The sequence below is a fragment of the Callorhinus ursinus genome, unplaced genomic scaffold (assembly GCF_003265705.2).
Source record: "Callorhinus ursinus isolate GAN/ISIS: 27379988/994484 unplaced genomic scaffold, GSC_fseal_2.0 scaffold14, whole genome shotgun sequence".
Lineage (NCBI taxonomy): Eukaryota > Metazoa > Chordata > Mammalia > Carnivora > Otariidae > Callorhinus > Callorhinus ursinus.
In genome coordinates this window covers 10,873,910-10,893,076 of record NW_027397076.1, presented here as the reverse complement: position 1 = coordinate 10,893,076, position 19,167 = coordinate 10,873,910, and the positions used below count along the sequence as shown (strand labels likewise).

Genomic DNA, 19,167 nt, shown 5'->3' with positions numbered 1-19,167 from the left:
TCGCTAGAGTTCTCTCTGGGCTGTGAATCTACAGAAAGGTGATGTGCTTTATCAACATTTTAGGACTAGGTCTATTCCAAGTTCCATTTTTAATTCAAGACTATTTTCGGCTCTCCCTTCTTAAATCAGGATTAGTGGTTCGATTTGTTTCCTAAGTTTGTGGGTGAGAGGTTTACAAGTTTCTATCCAGGCACCTAACCCCTCCCCGTGGAGCAGCCGCAGTCCTGTATTCATAGAGGAAAAGGAAAGCAGTGCTTTGCCAGAGGGCTCGTCTTCCCCGGGCTAGCGGGCTAGCGGGGGCCAGAGAAATGTTAGAGCAGCACCCTGCCCGCTAACCGGTGGTGCTGGCCGTGGAGGGACAGCAGATGAGTTAGGTTAGGGGCTGGGGAGGTCAGGTCACGTTTCAGCCTGTCCCTGCGACCAGCTGGCTGCAGGACTGCAGGGCAGTCACTTAGCAGAGGTCGGAGGCCTTCTGTTTCTGCCCCCCTCCACGCCCTGCAGGCCGAACATGCTCCTCCAGCTCTCCAGCTAGAGAGCGAGCGAGCAAGCCATGCAGTGACTGGGAGGGGGCCGCTGAGGAAGAAAGCGCAGTGAAAGCATCAGATATGGGTGCGAAGGTATGACTTTTGGCTGTGCCTCATCACAGGCTTAGTGGCCTCTAGCACCTCACCTTGTGAGGTCTTCAAATAGGTGTCCGCCTCACAAGTCCTTCCAGCCAAAGCCGCCTACCCAGACAGCACCTCCCAGGGGAGAGGTCTGCGGGGCAAACCGAAAGCAGGGCTCTGGAGGTTACTTCTGTGCTCCTCTCCCAGGGGGTGAGCACCAGTCTGGGGTCCGCCTTTGCCACAGAACCAGGCGGCCTGTGAAGGTGCAAGGCGGACACTGCGGAGGCCTAGCTGTCTGAGCGCAGCTCCCCTCCCAACACGGCCTGAGAACGGCCCTTCAACAATGCCTCCTCGAGCACTTTTGGAACCAGTCCTTCAGCCCTGGCTGGTGGTGGTGCTTCTCAGCCTTCTGCCGTCAAACCCCACCATTGCGGCCCGACACTTTCTTCTACTGCTCTAATCCAATCTCTCTGCCTTGGCTTCTCACACGCCAATGGCCAGACTGTGGCCCTGAGTCACCCACTCCCTCCCTATGCACTATTCGATTGGGCTAGATCGGCCACATTGCAGGACACTGGGATGGGGACACTGTACACTTATCAGTGTGGAAGTCAATGTTCCCAGATTCCTGAAAAAGCCTCCAGGCACATGTCAGAGGGAGGGTGGCTTTCCGCCACCAACACAGGCACTTTGCCTTTCCTCCAGATTCTGAAAATTCGCTGAGGACCACACTCCAAGAACCTAAAAGACATGCTGTCCTTCTTTAGTGTTTTTATTCATACAGGATTACCTTTGTGTATTGGTCAGTGCTCAGACTTCCATAGAACAGTCATGGGTGAGCAGGCATTCATGGATGCTCATCTAATTATTGGCGACTGAAGCAGAAGTGTCTCCTCAAGGTATGGGAGGATCAGGTTCTAGAGCCCTTGATGTGTCTGTAAGCCAAATGCAAAGGACTGACAGAGCTCTCTCATTCCTCTGATCATGGAGAGTGGATTCGAGAGGATGCTAATAATACAGACGCATCCAGTCACACCACCAGCTTCACAGAATGACAGCCTTAAGACTCTGGGAACTTTTCAGGGCAAAAACCACTTGTTTAGAAATTGTCAGAATCCAAGACTGCTGAGGTTGTTAATCTAAGAGAATGTCAAACTCTTATACTAGAAATATATTGCTATTCATGGTTTTCAAATGCAAATGGATACAGAGTTGCTCCAGGTTAGGGAAGAAACCCAAATGCCAAAGCCTTTCTTGAACCTTAGAAAATAGTGATAGCTATGGTGTTGTCGATGAGAGTTCCATTAGGTTCTGAAACTTTAAAAACCAACTGACTATAATTTAAGGATAAAGAAAGTTTGTGCACCAGTAACTAAAAGTTGCTTCCAACTAATAAAAAAGCAAATCAATCGGGATTTTTCTGATGAGAATCTCCACAGTTGTAATCCCACAACAGTAATGGTCAATACCATATTGCCGGCTTGAAACTATCTTTTCACATAAGGCATCTGACTCTGTGCTTTGGAGATCATCAGCCTGCATAATCGTGCAGGGTTATAAGCTTTCTGCTCAGGTTTCAGAACTGTTTCTAAAACTGGGAGGTTGTTCTCCTAAGTAGATCCAGGGAGCCTGGGCTTGTCTGACTGCGCTTACAGCAATCTTCTTTGTTCTACTAGACAAATCAGGAAACCTCCGAACTGGTTGATTCAGATGCTCAGGGTTATTATAGCCTCCCAAGAGTCACTGCCCATGGGACTCCCCCTTGGTCTCTAAATCGGGTTGCCCTGGCCCCAAGTTACTACTGTTTAGTTCACCTGTTTCATGACTTTGATGCCCTTTGTACAAGTAGGGGAACCGGGTCGGGGGTCCAGAAAACAAATGGTATTCACCAATGGGGATCTTTCTACAGTTTATCAGTTGGGAGGATACAGGAATAAAACACATGGACATCTGGGGGTTCTGTGAGGAGGAGCTGGTCAGGTTTGGTTGTTTATGGAGAGTGACTAGTGGTCACACCCAAGCATTCTAGTCTCGCCCTGGCGCTCGGTCATCTTCATCAGGAAAGGAACTCTAGAACACCCAAGTAAAATGCAACCCGGTTGTTCCCACTCGACCTCTGAGCTCACGAGCTGTTTCCACTGTGAGTACGACGTCACAGCAAAGTCGTACTGTGGCCTGAGCCTCTTTTCTGATTGTGCCTCTTAAGAAAACAATACAGTTGAAATCCTCTCCTCCATCTCAACAGCTGAGAATAAACGCAATTATAAAATATAAAAGTCAGAGAATGTGTTCCTTGCGTCGGGTGTTCACTACATGTATCCAAAGAAAGGACGTATCTATCTCTAGAGAAATGGGAAGACAAATGTCCTAGTCCCTTGGCCAGTAACATCTTCCTCTGATGGAGGAACGATGACATTGCTGCATTTTCATCACATGTGACTTTTTTTTTTTCCTGTTGTAATGTTCTCTAGATCCAAAGGGAAACACCAGGTACTAAGTGGCCACAGTCTATTAGAGAAGGCACCACAGAAAAAGCAAAACATGTGTAGGAATCCTAGATGAAATCTCTCTGATGCGATGTACCCTTCTGTGTATGAGTGAGAGAGAGAGAGAGTGAGAGTATGTGTGTGTGCACACGCGCGCGCACGCGCACCTAGAGTTGTGTTCAGGGAGCAGAAAGGTGGGGGGCAGGACGTGAATAAAATGGGAGATGCCGGGCATGATGGGAGCAAAGAATTTTAGATCATATGCCCAGGAGTGTATCTGGTGTCTAAACCAAAGAGAAGTGCAGTACTCACCTTATTTGTTGCATCAATAAATTTGACTCCTTTATAAGAGACCGAAAGAATAATAGTGGGGACCTTCTTCATTTGCTCTGTAGACTTCTGAAATTAAAATGAGAAAGCTGTTAGAGCAGTCTGTGTTGCATGGCAACGGAAGCACATAATTTCTCCTCTTGAAAGATAAAAATGAGCCCAACTTAAGAACAACACACACACACACACACCCCAAACACACTCATTTAAATGTATGTCTCTCTTCTCTCGGGCTCGGCTACGGTTTGGGCTTCTAACGTGTCTGTCTTGCACTTGAGAATCTAAAAAGAGCTTGTTCTGCCGCTTCCCGTGGGTGAAGGAATACTCCTTTTCGCTGACACCAAAGGAAGAAATGAACAGCTCTGTCTCCTACTGCGATTTCAAGCAACCGTTCTTTGACTGGAGTTAAACCACGTCAGAGTTAACGCCAAGGGTGAGTTTGGCATTAAAACATACGCCACCACTCCCCCTTTCTCCCAGTCACTCTTTCTTTAAGGCATGATGTAGGTCTGAATCATGTAGTTAAAAGAGGGATTTAAACACATCATTGTGAATTTTACTTGAACCTGGCCAAATCCCTACGAGCTGACGTATTTGCAGCACCACGGCTGGTGACTACGCAGGATGGAATACCACCCTACCACAATGAAGCCCTCCAGAACAGCCCGTATTTTGAGCCAAAGCAAAACCGGATGGTCCAGGTAACCTACTTAATCATTTAGAGCCACTAGATTTCCTTAGGCTAAGTTCTTATGTATGATATGTGTTCCCACCGGCTTCATGTGCTGTGAGTCTGCAGCCTCGGGAGTTTTATGCATCTGCAAAAAGTTTCTCCACAATTGAGGATGTGCCTTTTCTGTTTAGTTTGATCATTCATCACAGGTCACCCATAGACTGTGTACTTCATTTCCCACCACGGTTCCTCCTAATAATCACATTAAACATCAAGAAGAACCTACCTGACAGTTAGCCTGATGGATTTTCCAGAGAAGACAGGTGGGAACAGAAGGGGAGAGAAAGCACATAAAAAGGTGAGGAAACCATTTCAATAATTCACCAACAGCACAGAGTCCTGAGACGGTACATGGAGAACAGGCTTTACAGGTAAATCGGATGCAGCGCAACTGCTCTTGTAGGCACAGCTGGGGGCTTTTCAGACCCCGTCTCTCCCTTCCTGTCCCCTCATCACTGTTCGCCGCGCTGCACTGCCTCATGCCTGACACACCAGAACCTTCCACTGCGGGTGTTCCACAACCACCTGTCTTATGGCTAGTAAGGGAATTGGGGGGAAATATTACCCAATTTTCCATTTTTAAATTCCAAAATGTGACCAGAATTAAAGAAGGCTTTTAGTTGGATAGGGTGAATGAAACTCACTGAACTTAAAAATAATAATTATGTTACATCTTTCACTTGAGCCATGGAAAAGGTGTTTCATGTTCTCCTGATTGTTTTGACACATCTTTTGGATAGCTACTACACTTGTTTCAAAGGTAGAGCGGATGGATCAGTAAGTGTTACTATTTAGTATTTATTAAATGTTTCATACAGTATAGAAAACAGCTGCTCTCCTGAAGTGCTTTTTAACTAGTTTTAAATTACCCAGACTTGCTAGTTTTCTTTCGTGATTGCCAGAGATTTATTTATTTTAAAGATTTTTATTTATTTATTTTTGTGAGAGAGAGCGAGCATGAGTGCAGGGAGAGGGTCAGAGGGAGAAGCAGGCTTCCCACTGAGCAGGTAGCCCGATGCGGGACTCCATCCCAGGACCCTGGGATCATGCCCCGAGCCGAAGGCAGACGCTTAACCGACCGAGCCACCCAGGCGCCCTGCCAAAGCAATTTAGATACTTTTATCTTTTTAATGCGTTATCCAACCACCTTTTTTTTTTTTTTTTAAGATTTTATTTATTTACCTGACAGAGACAGACACAGTGAGAGAGGGAACACAAGCAGGGGGAGTGGGAGAGGGAGAAGCAGGCTTCCCGCTGAGCAGGGAGCCCGATGCAGGGCCCGATCCCAGGACCCCGGGATCATGACCTGAGCCGAAGGCAGACGCTTAATGACTGAGCCACCCAGGCGCCCCTCCAACTCTTAAAAGTGTACAAGACAGGGGTGCCTGGGTGGCTCAGTTAAGCGTCTGCCTTCCACTCAGGTCATGATCCCAGAGTCCTGGGATCAAGCCCTGAGTTGGACTCCCTACTCAGCAGGGAGTCTGCTTCTCCCTCTCCCTCTGCCACTCCCCTTGCTCCTTCTTTCTCTCTCAAATAAATAAATAAATATCTTTTTTTAAAAAAGCATATAAGATAAATCAAAGGTAAAGCTAGAAAAAACAACACTCAGTATATGGATTTTAAGGCAAAATCCTGGGCTGAGCTCTGTACAGAGAGCGGGCCACGGCTGGCATGGGCAGTGGCTTGGTGAACTGAATGTGTGTGTGAGGAACTCTTTGTAAAGAGTAACAGTGGATTTCAACAAATTACCTCGCTCATTTCTTGCCATGAATACATTCTATCAGAAGGATCTATCTATACCATGAAACAATATATAGCTAACATAAGATTAAAATATCAACATTTCATTTAGTATTAAGAAAAATCCAAAAAGAGAGACAGTAAAACCATTTGTTATCCATTCAGCAATTGAGTGGTTATGGTAGGCAGCCCACTGTGTTGGGAAAACTCTGAGTCTACTTCAGGGCATGTCAAACAGACCTCAGGTGATGTGCAAACTACAGTCTATGGAAAGTGGCTGTCCCAAGGGCTGTGTTGAGAAGACTCTGAGCCTCGTACCTGGGCTCAGTGGGAAAGAGGGTTGAGAACGACGTCTGTGTGGGGCAGGGAGAGGAAGAGACAGCACAGGAGCTACACACCACAAAGAGAAGCTACAATACGAATGCTATTGCACCAGTGATAGGAACAGAAGGCCTCCAGAGTACTGAGCAGAGAAAGCCTCACTTTGCAGGAGAGAGTGGGGCAAGCCTTCATTACTCACTCACCAAGCACTGTTTGCCTGCTGGGGCTGACTGAGCTGGCTCTTAAAGGATGAACAGGGATTTTCCAGGTGCCAAAAGAGGACAAAAGAGGCTGTTTTAGCAGAAGAATCAACATATACACGAAATGAGAAATAATATGGTGGGTTTGGGTAATTGGTGGAAGATGAGGCTGGTACAGTAGGTTTGGAAGATTGTGACTTACTCTGCCAAGCTAGAATCCCCTGGAAGTTTTTAAGTAGAGCATGGGTGGCAGAAAGACAATGCTGGTGATTGGAAGCACTGGGACAGCTGAGGCTGAAAGGAGACCCTAAGCCCCTGGGCTGAGGCAGAGGCACAATCAGGGAGAGGGAACCTTAACTCGGATGAGGGAGACTCTCAAGTGGCTCTGCTAACCCATGTGCCATGGAAGATGAGTGAGCGAGAGCACTCACGGATGAAGAGGCCATTCCTGAGATAAGCGGATACTACAGGGGAACAGGCGGTTGCATGAAATCCTCCCGTGCATGCTCAGTTCGATAATCAGGTGGCGATGTCCAGCAGGAAATGCAAAATAAGAATCTGATCTGGGAATCCATCCGTATCGAGGGGGTGCCTAAGGAGATGGGAGCAGATGAGGGGGCTCAAGGAGTGAACAAGAAGAGGGCAAGGAAGCCCCTGTCTCACTGCGGCTGAAACAGAGCTGGAAGAAGGCTGAGCGCCCTGTTGCCGAGGTCAAGGGGCAGATTCCTTAGAAGGTGGGGGTGGAGCCTGGGGCCCTGAGGACCGAAAAAGGGCCAAAAAAATCAAAGCCCAGCACCGTGGCTGGCACACGTAGCAGCTGCTATTTTTATTGGGTCTTCTGGGTGAAATCGCTGGCTTTAGCAACTAGAGAAATGTGCTGCTGATGTTATTAAGAGCAGCTTGAGGAGAATGGTGGCAGTAGAGGAAAGAACAGTGATCTGTGCACCGAATGTGAGCGAGAGGGAGCGGAGAGCAATAGCCAGGCCAGGACACCAGCTCTTAGGCTGAAATGAAGGCATCAGTGGTGGTTTCGGTCCAGATACGAAGATTCTACATCGTACACTCAGCCAAGCTGAACAAAGAAGAAAGCATAAAAGCCCAGTCATTTCTTTTTCTTTCGTGGGATCCCTGCTTTCCTAACTGGAGGCCATTCTGGCGTGGCCCCTGCTGCTGGCTGTGTGCGGTCTGTGCCACCTGCGGAGGGCGGTGCTGGGGGGGGGGCACCCGGCCCCAGTGGGAGTCCAAACCTACTTCTCTCCGGCTCAGCGCCTTGACAAGAAGCTGCGGGACCCTGGGTGACCACAGAGGTGCTCTGGTGGGCCTTCGATGTCATGCTCCTCCTTTAAGGCATTTATAATTCTATGAGAAAGAAAAATCCAACCTCTTTCAGGGGATTTTCTGTTGGGCGTACTCTGATCGAGCTTTCAAAGAGGTCTTTTCATATGTTATTTTAACGGAAGATGAAAACACGTAGAAAGAAAGCAAATATACTGAGTCTTCAGGGAGAATAATCAAAGAGGCAAGAAATCCAACAAGGGCTTACTTCATTTTATGAAGGCTCTATAGATATCGAAAGTGAGCAGGGTCTCAGTCCAATCATGGACGGTCTGCGTCCCACTTGTCTCCATTTGCTCTTACGAGCTGCAATGCCGGTTTTCTCTTCCTTCCCAGGGACGGAGGCCCCTAGGCTGGACATCACTGCTCAAGTTACAAAGCGCTTGCCCCCGGCCACGGCAGTCTCTGTGATCTATCTGGATAGTTAATGCTCCCATATATGTACATATGTGAAAACAGTCAAGCCTTATTTATTTGTATAAACAGAATTCTCTTCTTCAGTAAAATGCTCAGGGCAAACCTTATGTGATGGTTCTCTTTTGTTTCTAGTTGTTTTCTTTTCTGTGCCACACTCTGTGGAATTTTTTTTTTTTTTTTAAGATTTTATTTATTTGACAGAGCGAAAGACACAGTGAGAGAGGGAACACAGCAGGGGGAGTGGGAGAGGGAGAAGCAGGCTTCCCGCGGAGCAGGAAGCCCGATGTGGGGCTCGATCCCAGGGCCCCGGGATTATGACCTGAGCCGAAGGCAGACGCTTAACGACTGAGCCACCCAGGCGCCCTCTTTGTGGAATTTCTGAGGCTTTCCCCAGTTCTCAAATTCCCTCCCCTTCAATGCCAGTTTTACAGGAGAGACTGATTTGTAATGAGGACCTCCAGATACCTTAGCAGCTGAACACTCGTGGGTAATGCCCCAGATTAACTTAACCTTTATAGCATCTTGCTCTTCTGCTGAAAAAGCATTACAGTGATAGTCAATTGTATTTTGTTCACAATTTCCCAGAATAAGATTATCATTCTTTTATTACTCCAAGAGAAACAATATTTAATTATACAGGGATGCTACATTTCTGAAACCTAGACTAAAATGCAACTTTTGAATCTTAAATGCAAAGCCAGCTTTATATTTAGTGCTTGGGTTTGTAGTAACTGTAAGCATTACACAGAATAGGGATTGTATATCCCTTGTATCTGGAGGTGGGCACCTGAGACACTGTTCTTAACAGGCAAAGTAATTGAACGCTCTTAGAATATTTTTTTTTTAAGAGGGATTTTTGGACTCACCCAAGAAAGCAATGCCATCTTTTGTCTTTTCCTTTTAAACTATAAACTATGGGGGCTCCATTTGCAACAATGTGGATGGAACTGGAGGGTGTTATCCTGAGTGAAATAAGTCAATCAGAGAAAGACATGTATCATATGACCTCACCGATATGAGGAATTCTTAATCTCAGGAAACAAACTGAGTGTTGCTGGAGTGGTGGGGGGTGGGAGGGATGGGGTGGCTGGGTGATAGACATTGGGGAAGGTATGTGCTATGGTGAGCGCCGTGAATTGTGTAAGTCTGTTGAATCACAGATCTGTACTTCTGAAACAAATAATGCAACATATGTTAAGAAAAAAGAAAAAGAAGATAGCAGGAGGGGAAGAATGAAGGGGAGTAAGTCAGAGGGGGAGATGAACCATGAGAGACTATGGACTCTGAGAAACAAACAGGGTTCTAGAGGGGAGGGGGGTGGGGGGATGGGTTAGCCTGGTGATGGGTATTAAAGAGGGCACGTTCTGCGTGGAGCACTGGGTGTTATGCACAAACAATGAATCATGAACACTACATCAAGAACTAATGATGTAATGTATGGTGATTAACAATAAAAAATTAAAAAAAAAAAAAACTATGGGGGCGCCTGGGTGGCTTAGTCGTTAAAATGTGTGCCTTCGGCTCAGGTCATGATCCCAGGGTCCTAGGATCGAGCCCCGCATTTGGGCTCCTGCTCAGGAGGAAGTCTGCTTCTCCCTCTCCCACTCCTACTGCTTGTGTTCCCTCTCTTGCTCTCTGTCAAATAAATAAATAAAATCTTAAAAAGAAATTAAACTATAAACTATGAACTGCTTGGAATCTTTGTATCAAGTCAGAAATTGCCACTGGTGCTTTTATTTTATCCTTATAGCAGGCCCTGAAAAGAAACAGTTTCTCATTTTCTAATGCAGAATCAACAGTATGAGAATATCCTTTTGAGACTGCAGGGATGCTCTGGTCTCAGAGCATGACTTTCATAAGTGTGAGTGAGAGCAAAGAGGTTTACGACAGGGAGCACTTCAGTTGTGAGCTCTAATGTTGCGTTTGAGTCTGGAGTGAGGTTTATGTTCCTAATGAGAATCATTTGTGCCCCATAACCAGTACAGAGAGGGGAGAGAGGGAGGCAGTCCATGGGGAGGATGTCACCGACCCTTCATTCTTACAATACTCTGCTCATTTCCAGTGTATTTTAAACACAGACTGGGGAATAGATCTCCGGATGGTCTACTGCCATCCAACTTATATTTTTAACCCACACATGGCTACCCTGAGAATGCTTTCTAGTTAGATATTCAAGTGCTGAGTCATAACTGTTAATTTGGCCACATAATATTTTCTTTAGTTCATTTCAAAGCTTAATTATTGTATTCAGTTTCAGCAAGTAAATTAAAATAGGATCAAACAATTATGTTTGGTAGCCCTAAGTGACTTTTAAACGACTTAAAAAATGCATAAAACCAGCAGTATTGTATTTTGTATTCAGCAAAACTAGTTATGTTGCAGAGACTGTAAGAGGCAGAAAGCAGACCACAGATGAGCCATTTGAAATGAACTTTTACCCTTGGAACTCAGTCTCAAGGTCATTTCCTGGGAAAGCCTCTTGTGGCCTCCCAGCCTGACAGGATGGCTGTCTCTTGTTCTGAAAGCCTGCCTGGCACCTGCTGCTCTCCCTTGGGGTTCACTGCCCTGGTCCTGGGGTTGTTTCCCTCACTCTATGGGGGGGCTTCCTTGAAGATGGCCCACACCTTTCTTGATTTGTTTCTTGTCTCCCCCATAATGACTAGCACATGGTCTTAGGTTGAACCCTATGACATAGCCATTTTTATGGACCAAAAAAAAAATGGCTGAATATCAGCAATTTCATAGGGTTCAATCTAACAGCTGCTGAAGTCCGTGATTATTAAGAGAACGAGCAAATGAATTAAGGTATGGTAATGAGCACAAAGCCAGCTTTATAAGAAAGAACCACAGTACCAGCCTCTCAACACACGAAGAGCCAGCAAACTTTTCAGAGAGCCCTGGTGCCCAGAGCCAGGCATGAAGGCCTTGGAAGAACTTGGAGAACCACAAATGTGATCAGAGATATGCCAGAAGACTCCTATGGGATGGGAAGGCTTCACAGACTTCTGTGATTTGTCAGCCTCAAGGAGAGAAAGGCTAGGTGTTCATTTTTGTAATAGGAAACCGGTTCAAATTGCAAGCATGGAGATGAGAAGGAAAGACTTGTCAGGAGGGCAGGAGGATTATTAGGGGCAGCTGGGAAGTTTTTCCCTCTGGATGTCTTTAAAAATAGTTTGGACTCTCATTTGTCACTAATGACTTAGGGGTAAGTCTCATTTGGCTGGGGAATGAGGCTAAATGACCTCTCAAGGGCTTTTCTTGTCATGAGAACTGGACATGAAGGCTGGGTGAATAGAGAGCCTCACTGAGACCATGTGACAAGAGCAGACGGTGGGCAGGCAGCCACTCAAACGACTCCTCGGGCACAGGACACAGCTACTGCACTGCCAAGTGTAACTCATACACCCTGGCCGAATCTAGCACAGCGCACAGCGGTGCCCTCCATCTCTACTCCTCGGGCCCGGGCTGGTTTCCAGGCACCATGGCTCAATGACTCTACCAGGGCAGCCTGTCTACACAGCAGACCTAACAGGAATGCCCAGTGGACCGAGGCAGTGGTTCTCAAACATCTGTGAGCATTCGAATCCTGTGGAAGGCTTATTAAATAACAGATAGTTGGGCTCCACACCTAGAGTTTCTGATTCAGTAAGTGCTATGATCTGAAGGTCTATGATCTCCCAAACTTCTTATGTTGAGTCCTAATGCCCAACGTCTTAGCAGGTGGGGCCTTTGGGAGGTGCTCGGGTTGTGAGAACAGAGCTCTGAATGGCATTAGCAGGCTTATAAGAGAGGCCTCTTCTACCGTGAGAGGGCACAGTGAAGATGACCGTCAATGAGCCAGGAAGAGGGCCGTCACCCGACACCAAATCTACCAGTGCCTTGACCTTGGGATTTCCCAGCCTTCAGAACCGTGAGAAATAAATTTCTCCCTGTAATCTGGTATTTTTATTACAGCAGCCTGAACAAACTAAGACAGTAAGTGAGGTAGGGGCAAAGATTTTGCATTTATCACAAATTTCCAGATGCGGCTGCTACCATAGTTTGAGAACTTCTGCTCTAAAAATACAGCTGATTTTTGATTGAAAGTCACTGTCAGAACTGTTTTCCGCTGCTATGCATGTAAACTCAGTTGTACTGCATCCTACATTAATTCAGAGAGCAGTTAATTTATCAAAACACACTATCCTCCACTTGACAAGTGATTTCCAAAAATCCTTAGTTGGCACTTAGTTACAGCTTTTGGTCTTCAGAGCAAATAACAAGAATTATTTAATCTTCCATAGTTTCTCAGGGGCTGTGAAAGTATAAAACCTTCTTCACATAAAATAAAGAGTTCAGGTCATAAAGATAGATTCTGGAGTTACATCTAGAATAGATGTTGATCGGACAGAGCTGATAAGCCCAGGGGTCATGCTGAAGATGTATGGTTTCTCATAAAAGTTCCCCAGTTCTCCCTCAACTAGGAGCACATCCAAGATATTAAGTACATGCCCTTGAGAGATGTGACAAGCAAACATCAACACATTTTTGTGTACTGCTTCTGGGAGTGTAAACTGGAACAAATATTTTGGAAGGCAATTTGGCAATACTTTACCAGAGTTTCTAAGATGTGTATACTTTTGACCTAGCCACTCTACATTTAGTGGCTCATTCTAAGCAAATAATCAGACCAGTTGCAAAAGATCTTAAAAAAGAGAAACCTTTTTTGTGGGGATGTTGCCCACAGTACTGGTTATAATTTGAAAAGATTCAAAATGACCTAATGACCAATAAGGGGAACTGGTTAAGTAAGTTTGATTCAGTTATGGATTGGAATATTGTTCAACCACTATGAGTAATACTGCAGATGAATATATACTGGAATAAACATTTTCAAATATATTGTTATGTTAAAAATAGATTAGAAAACAGTAGGCACTGAATATTTCTATTTCTTTGTAGGAAAGGGATGCCTATGAATGCATGACGAATCAGTCTGGAGGCTTACATATGAGCAAGGTGTTAACAGAGAGGTGTTTAACATCTCTGTGTGACAAAATTACAATTGCTTTTATTTCTCCTTTCTGTAGCTCTATTTTAAAACTGGATAACAATGAATGTGTATTGCTTCTGTAATAATAAAATGTGAAGTTTTAAAAATGTATAATCTTTAGTTAAAAAGCCAAATGTAAACATGTGAAAAAACATACCAACCTGTTTAATCCTTCGCTCATAAGTACAACTGCAGAGTGTGAGAGTGAGAGAGAGAGAGAGAGAGAGAGAGAGAGAGAGAGAGGGAGGGAGAGGGAGTGTTCATCTTAAATTCATGAAGGGACCCACCGCTAAGCTCCTTCCTCCAGAAGCTACTGCACTACAGAGAACAAGAGCACAGAAGGCGCATGTTTGGATTCCTGTCTTGGCTCCACTGTGTGTAAAGGTATTTAATTTCTATGTCTTAGTTATTTTGTCTGTAAAATGGGTATGTTAATACATCATCTACTTTGGAGAACTGTGAGGATTATGTAGTTCAGTGCCCAGCATGTAGTGGGTACCAGTAGATTTTAGCTATTACTCTTACTCTGAGGATGGATGCTTTCACTTAGCTGCTTTCCAAAGTATGGCATCCCACTAGCAAAAGAGAGAAGTGAAATCAAGATGGGTGAGTATATGGAATCCACTCTGGGCTGCTTGCTAGCAGAGCGGTGAAATGGCGGCTGCAACAGGGAGCGTTCAGCAGAGCCACACGTCTGGACCGAGGACAATGGACTCAATTCGTTTAGAAAGAGAGCTTGAGCTTAAGACAAAGTGGGAATTAAAGACAGAGGCGGCCCATGAAATCTGTGTAGTAGTGAGGGTGTTACATGGGAAAAGAGCCAGTAACAAGAGCAACAGAAACAAACAAACAAAAAAGTAAGAGAACTTGGATGTGAAGCCGATATAGGATGAAAGGACTGTTGCGTCCTCCTTTGGGAGGACCCCCAGGAAAACACTCACAAAGCAAAGCTCAGCAGCAGGCAGTTAGAAATGCTGTTTCTTTCTGTGTATTGTCATTTTAATACACGCTCACATCTGTGGGCTTAGACCTGCACTGACCTGGCTCGGGCAGTACTTGGGAGGGAGTGAAAGAGGAAATATTTGATTCTTCCCTGAAACTTGGGCAAATGGAGACTTGTAAAAAAACAGCTGTTTACAATTTTTTTTCCCCCAGCCTGGTTCCTAAGTAGTAGTCCCTGAGATGATTTCTGGGAACGACAATTCCTCCTAGATGGGAGTTGTAGAAAGAACCAAAGATGACCTTAGACAAGTGGGAATTAAAGGCAGAGGCAGCCCATGACATCTTCCAGTGCTGTGAAGTAGTGAGGGTGTTTCAGGAGTCTCTTCTAAGATCAGAGGCTTCTTAACATTTCCATCTAATTCTAAAATCTTTTTCCCAGCTTTCCAATCCGTTCTCCAACATTAATTTGTTTCCTTACTAGCACAGAAAAAAGACAGCTTTCACACTTCAACCAAGGCACAATTATTTGGAAATCTATATATCTGAAAATTCAACTTTAGAATTGCCTCTAGATTGAAAGTTTAAAAATAAGACAAGTGAAGGGGACAGACTCACCAAGAAACCTGAACTGTGGTATCTGAACTATCAGAGCCCTTTGGGAAATAAAGATTCCCCAACCTAAATTTGCCAGAAGATCTGCTTATTCCTGACTTTAAAAATAAGTTTAAAATAATTATCTTGCATCGAGAAGGCAGATTTCTACCTGACTGTAGTTGAAAACAGATATTTTTCTTTTTTTTTTAAAAGAAATTTCCTTGAACACAGACACCTGTGAACAATATGAATCAACAACTGTGGGCTTAGAGAAAGTCAGATTTCACAGAGTATTAAGTTGAATATAATGGCCCGCCTCGTACAGCACATGTTTTGTAATGGTATATCTAATTAGAGAAGTGACTGACTACTGTGTATTAGTGATAATTATACCCTGAGGCAAAATTTAGGGCTGGGGGATGGGGTATGTGTAAATCTGGGGAGGCAAAAAGGACTAGACCCTCATCTGGCCTTTCACCAACCACTGTACATTTTAGAATCTTTGAAGTGGGAGTTATTTATACCAAAGAGAACACCGAAAGGCCAAAGCAACGTCTTTATTGCTTTGTAAAGTTCAGTCCTGTGGACACATTATTTAAAAGAGGCAAGCTATCTCCCAGTCAATTGAGGAACAAGTTACCTTCCCAAAATACAAAACTGCAAAATTACATTTTCCATCTTAACTACAGTTTCCCATCATTTTCTCTCCCTTTTGGTGATGGCCTTTAAAAACTGGAAATAAGAGTGCAGGATGCCCAAGTTTTTGAATACTCTCTTACATATTTGTGAACAAAGAAAACCAGGGAAATGACTGGAATACCGGCATTATAGTTGAGGGAAAACAAATGAAATAATCCAAAGCAAATCTATCCATCAACTTACTTGTTTTTCAAACGTTTGGAAGAAGAGGTCAATGTGTTTTTGAGGTTTTACCGAACTAGAAGACTCTCTATAGGCATTACTTTATGGAACCATCAAAATCACCTTAAAAGGAAGCTATGCTGCGGCAGGCCCTGGGGATACAATATACATGGTTCTTGCCCTCTAAGGGGCACGGGGCATGAGGAGCCAGGAGCTTGTACAGTGTGACATGAGGGGTGACAGAAGGAAGGTTCCGTGTTCTACGGGGAGCACGTTTGGGGGCGTCGTATTCTGGATCTTAGGACTAATGCTTCCCCTCAGGAGTCCTTTCAAAAATGAAGACTGTCTCTGAGCACAGAGTTAGCTGGAAAACCCAACCAGTAACATAAAAGGCAGCACTAAATGAGCCTGTTCAGATTAAACAGACATCTCTTACAACTCCTCACACATCACCATGTTTTTAGATTTTAATTTTAACTAGAAAGGTCTATATAGCTGTCACAGTAAAGGAAATAAGCAGCCAAGTTGTCCTACTGAAGAGCAAAATAATTCACAGAACTCAATCTTCCTAAAAGTGTGCCTCAATATCAAGACATATCTAATCTCTTAGGGTTTTATTGTAGAAAACTCTGAAAGATAAGACAAAAATTGCAGTTTTGCTTAAAAAAATTATTAGGGTTTGGGGTGCCTGGGTGGCTCAGTCGTTAAGCGTCTGCCTTCGACTCAGGTCATGATCCCAGGGTCCTGGGATCGAGCCCTGCATCGGGCTCCCTGCTCCGCGGGAAGCCTGCTTTTCCCTCTCCCACTCCCCCTGCTCGTGTTCCCTCTCTGGCTGTGTCTCTCCCTGTCAAATAATAAATAAAATCTTTAAAAAAAAATTATCAGGGTTTAATGTAAGTTCCTATTGATTCTTCACTAAACACAATTCAGAAGATAATTTTAAGAGGGTTTGGATCCAGGAGAAAAAAAAATCTTAAGACAAAAACCTGCATACAAATGTTGATAGCGGCTCTATTCATAACTGCAAAACCTAGAGGCAACCAAGGTGGTCTTCAACAGGTAAACAGATGAACAAACTGTGGTACCTCCATACGAGGGAATATTACTCAGCTGTCAAGCCACAAAAGACATAGAAGAAGGAAGCTTAAAAGCATATTGCTAAACGAAAGAAGCCAGTCTGGAAAGGGTACATACTGTATGATTCCAACTATATAACATTCTGGAAAAGGCAAAACTATAGAAACAATAAAAAGGTCAGTGGTTGTCAGGGGCTGCCGGGGCAGGGGAGAGGAGATGAACAGGTGGAGCAGAGGGGCGGTTTAGGGCATGAACCGATTCTTTGTGATACTGTAAGGGGAGATACACATTATGCATTTGTCAAAACCCGAAACACTACAAGACAAAGAATGAACTCTAATGTAAACCACAGACTTTAGTTAATAACATAAGAATATTGGTTCATAGGGGCGCCTGGTTGGCTCAGTCGTTAAGCGTCTGCCTTCAGCTCAGGTCATGGTCCCAGGGTCCTGGGATCGAACCCCACATCGGGCTCCCTGCTCTGCAGGAAGCCTGCTTCTCCCTCTCACACTCCCCCTGCTTGTGTCCCCTCTCTCGCTGTGTCTCTCTCTGTCAAATAAATAAATAAAATCTTTAAAAAAAAGTATTTAAAAAAAACTGTGACAAAGGTACCACACCAATGCAAATGTTACTAATAAGGGCAACTGTGAGGGTGGTCGTGGTGGAGGGAGGATACATTCAAGAACTCTGTGCTTTATGCTCAACTTTTCTGTTAACCTAAAACTGTTCTAACAAGTCAAGTCTATTAGAAAAATCGTAAGGTTAAAGAGGGAAAAGCCTGGTTTAACCTGAACAGAGACAGAAGTGATTCCATACTGTAGAATGATGTGAATTCCTGTCACCTCACACAGCTTAGCTTATGATGGCCTATTTTTGACTGAAATAATATATGTCTAATTAAACACCAGGACATCAGTGTAGAATTATCTTTGCTTCAGAACAGGAGGGGAACTTAGAGATGAATAAATAATAGGTTTAGATAAACTTAGAAATTAACCGATTGTGACTACCAAACACTCCAAATGTTTCTTCCGAAAAGGGGAAATTGTGTTTGGTTTGTGCTGGGGCAAAGTACATGTGTTTAAGTATTATGGAAAAAAATATAGTTGCTTAGGATGCAATAAAAACACTCCTGAAATTTTTATTTAGGTTAACTGATTGGAATGTACTCCAAATTACTACGTATGTCTGTACCTAAATGGTTTAATTTGGCTAATTTTACAGAGTCTTTGAGGGTTCTTAAAGCTCTTTATCAATATAAATGATCCACATTTTCAGCTGTTTTAAAACTCAGGACAATAAATGTTCCACTGGCTCATTAGAGGGGTGGTAGAGCTTAGGGTTTGGAGTCTGGTGGTAAAGGTAAATCACCCCGGTTCAAACCCTGGGTGTACCACTGGCTGGCCGGGTAACCTTGGGTAAGTTACTTAACTTTCGTTGGCCCTGGTCCCCTCATATGAAAAGTGGGGGCAACAGCAATATTTACCTCATGATTAAGTGAATACATGCACATAATCACGTGTGCAAGGCCTGCTATATGGCTCTCAAGTGTTAACTGTTATTGGTACTAATAAACTGACTTTAGGAGACCCTGCCTGCAGGTCATTTTGGGAATCATCTAGGATGCTCCTGCAGGCTACCGGCCACATGAAAACCCCTCTACAGTGATACTTCTCTGGGGGAACTAAAATGTTAACATGTTAGGCTCCTCCACTGAACTGTGAAGTCAGTGAGAGCAGGAGCCAAATCTTAGGCATCTTTGTTAACAAAGTACACTAAGGAAATATTTCTCAGAATCAAGAACCATACTGATTTACTTCTTACTGGGCAAGAAATTTTAATTTCAATTAAAACACATACCATTGGATTGAAAAGGTCTTTTTTCCCCCACCGAAAGAGTAAACCAGGTCAAGCTTTAATCTACAGTACTTTGGCCTAATGATATTACTCTATATCAACTTTTAAGATCATCTATGTCCTAAAGTATTTCCCCTGGGTGGACTTGATGATTCTGGGACTTTGGCCTTCAAGGCCACCATACTGAAAACAGAGAAAATAGCAACTTGAGGTTCAAACTGAAAATTAACTGCAAGTTGAGAGCCACACCATTTTCAGTTGGTGAGAGTTCTAATTCACAACACAATGGTCCCGGATAACAGCAAGCCTGCGCTTCTAGTTAGGAAAGGCTCTAATGAGTGCAGTGAGTGCAACTTTAGCTACTGTACCAAAGACTGATACTTATTTAATCAGGATGGGAAATAAGAGTTGGTGATATCCTAGGAAGCAATAAAGCTCCTATTTTCGTGTAAACGAACCCAAGTAAACACCAAGGGCAGCAAACCAGAAAAACACCCCAAAGAACAGAATGGCTTCTAAACAGACGACCTTTTCTGTTTCATTTTCAGCAACAGACAAGTATTTAACTAAATTATTCTCCACCGACACTATTAAAAGGGCTTTCCTGTTGTTATCAGAATGGAATTTCAGATCCACT

General features: G+C 44.1%; 1 protein-coding gene across 19 annotated transcripts in view; it reads right to left on the bottom strand.

Moving 5' to 3' along the window:
* The window catches only part of ANKS1B (ankyrin repeat and sterile alpha motif domain containing 1B), a 1,107,306-nt gene that overhangs the window by 32,579 nt on the left and 1,055,560 nt on the right, over positions 1 to 19,167 (bottom strand). For all 19 annotated transcript variants that reach the window (XM_073900444.1, XM_073900442.1, XM_073900438.1 and 16 more), the window contains one exon: positions 3,404 to 3,490. In XM_073900444.1, coding sequence (XP_073756545.1) covers positions 3,404 to 3,490 — 87 coding nt within the window. The remainder of the gene's footprint in view (positions 1 to 3,403; positions 3,491 to 19,167) is intronic.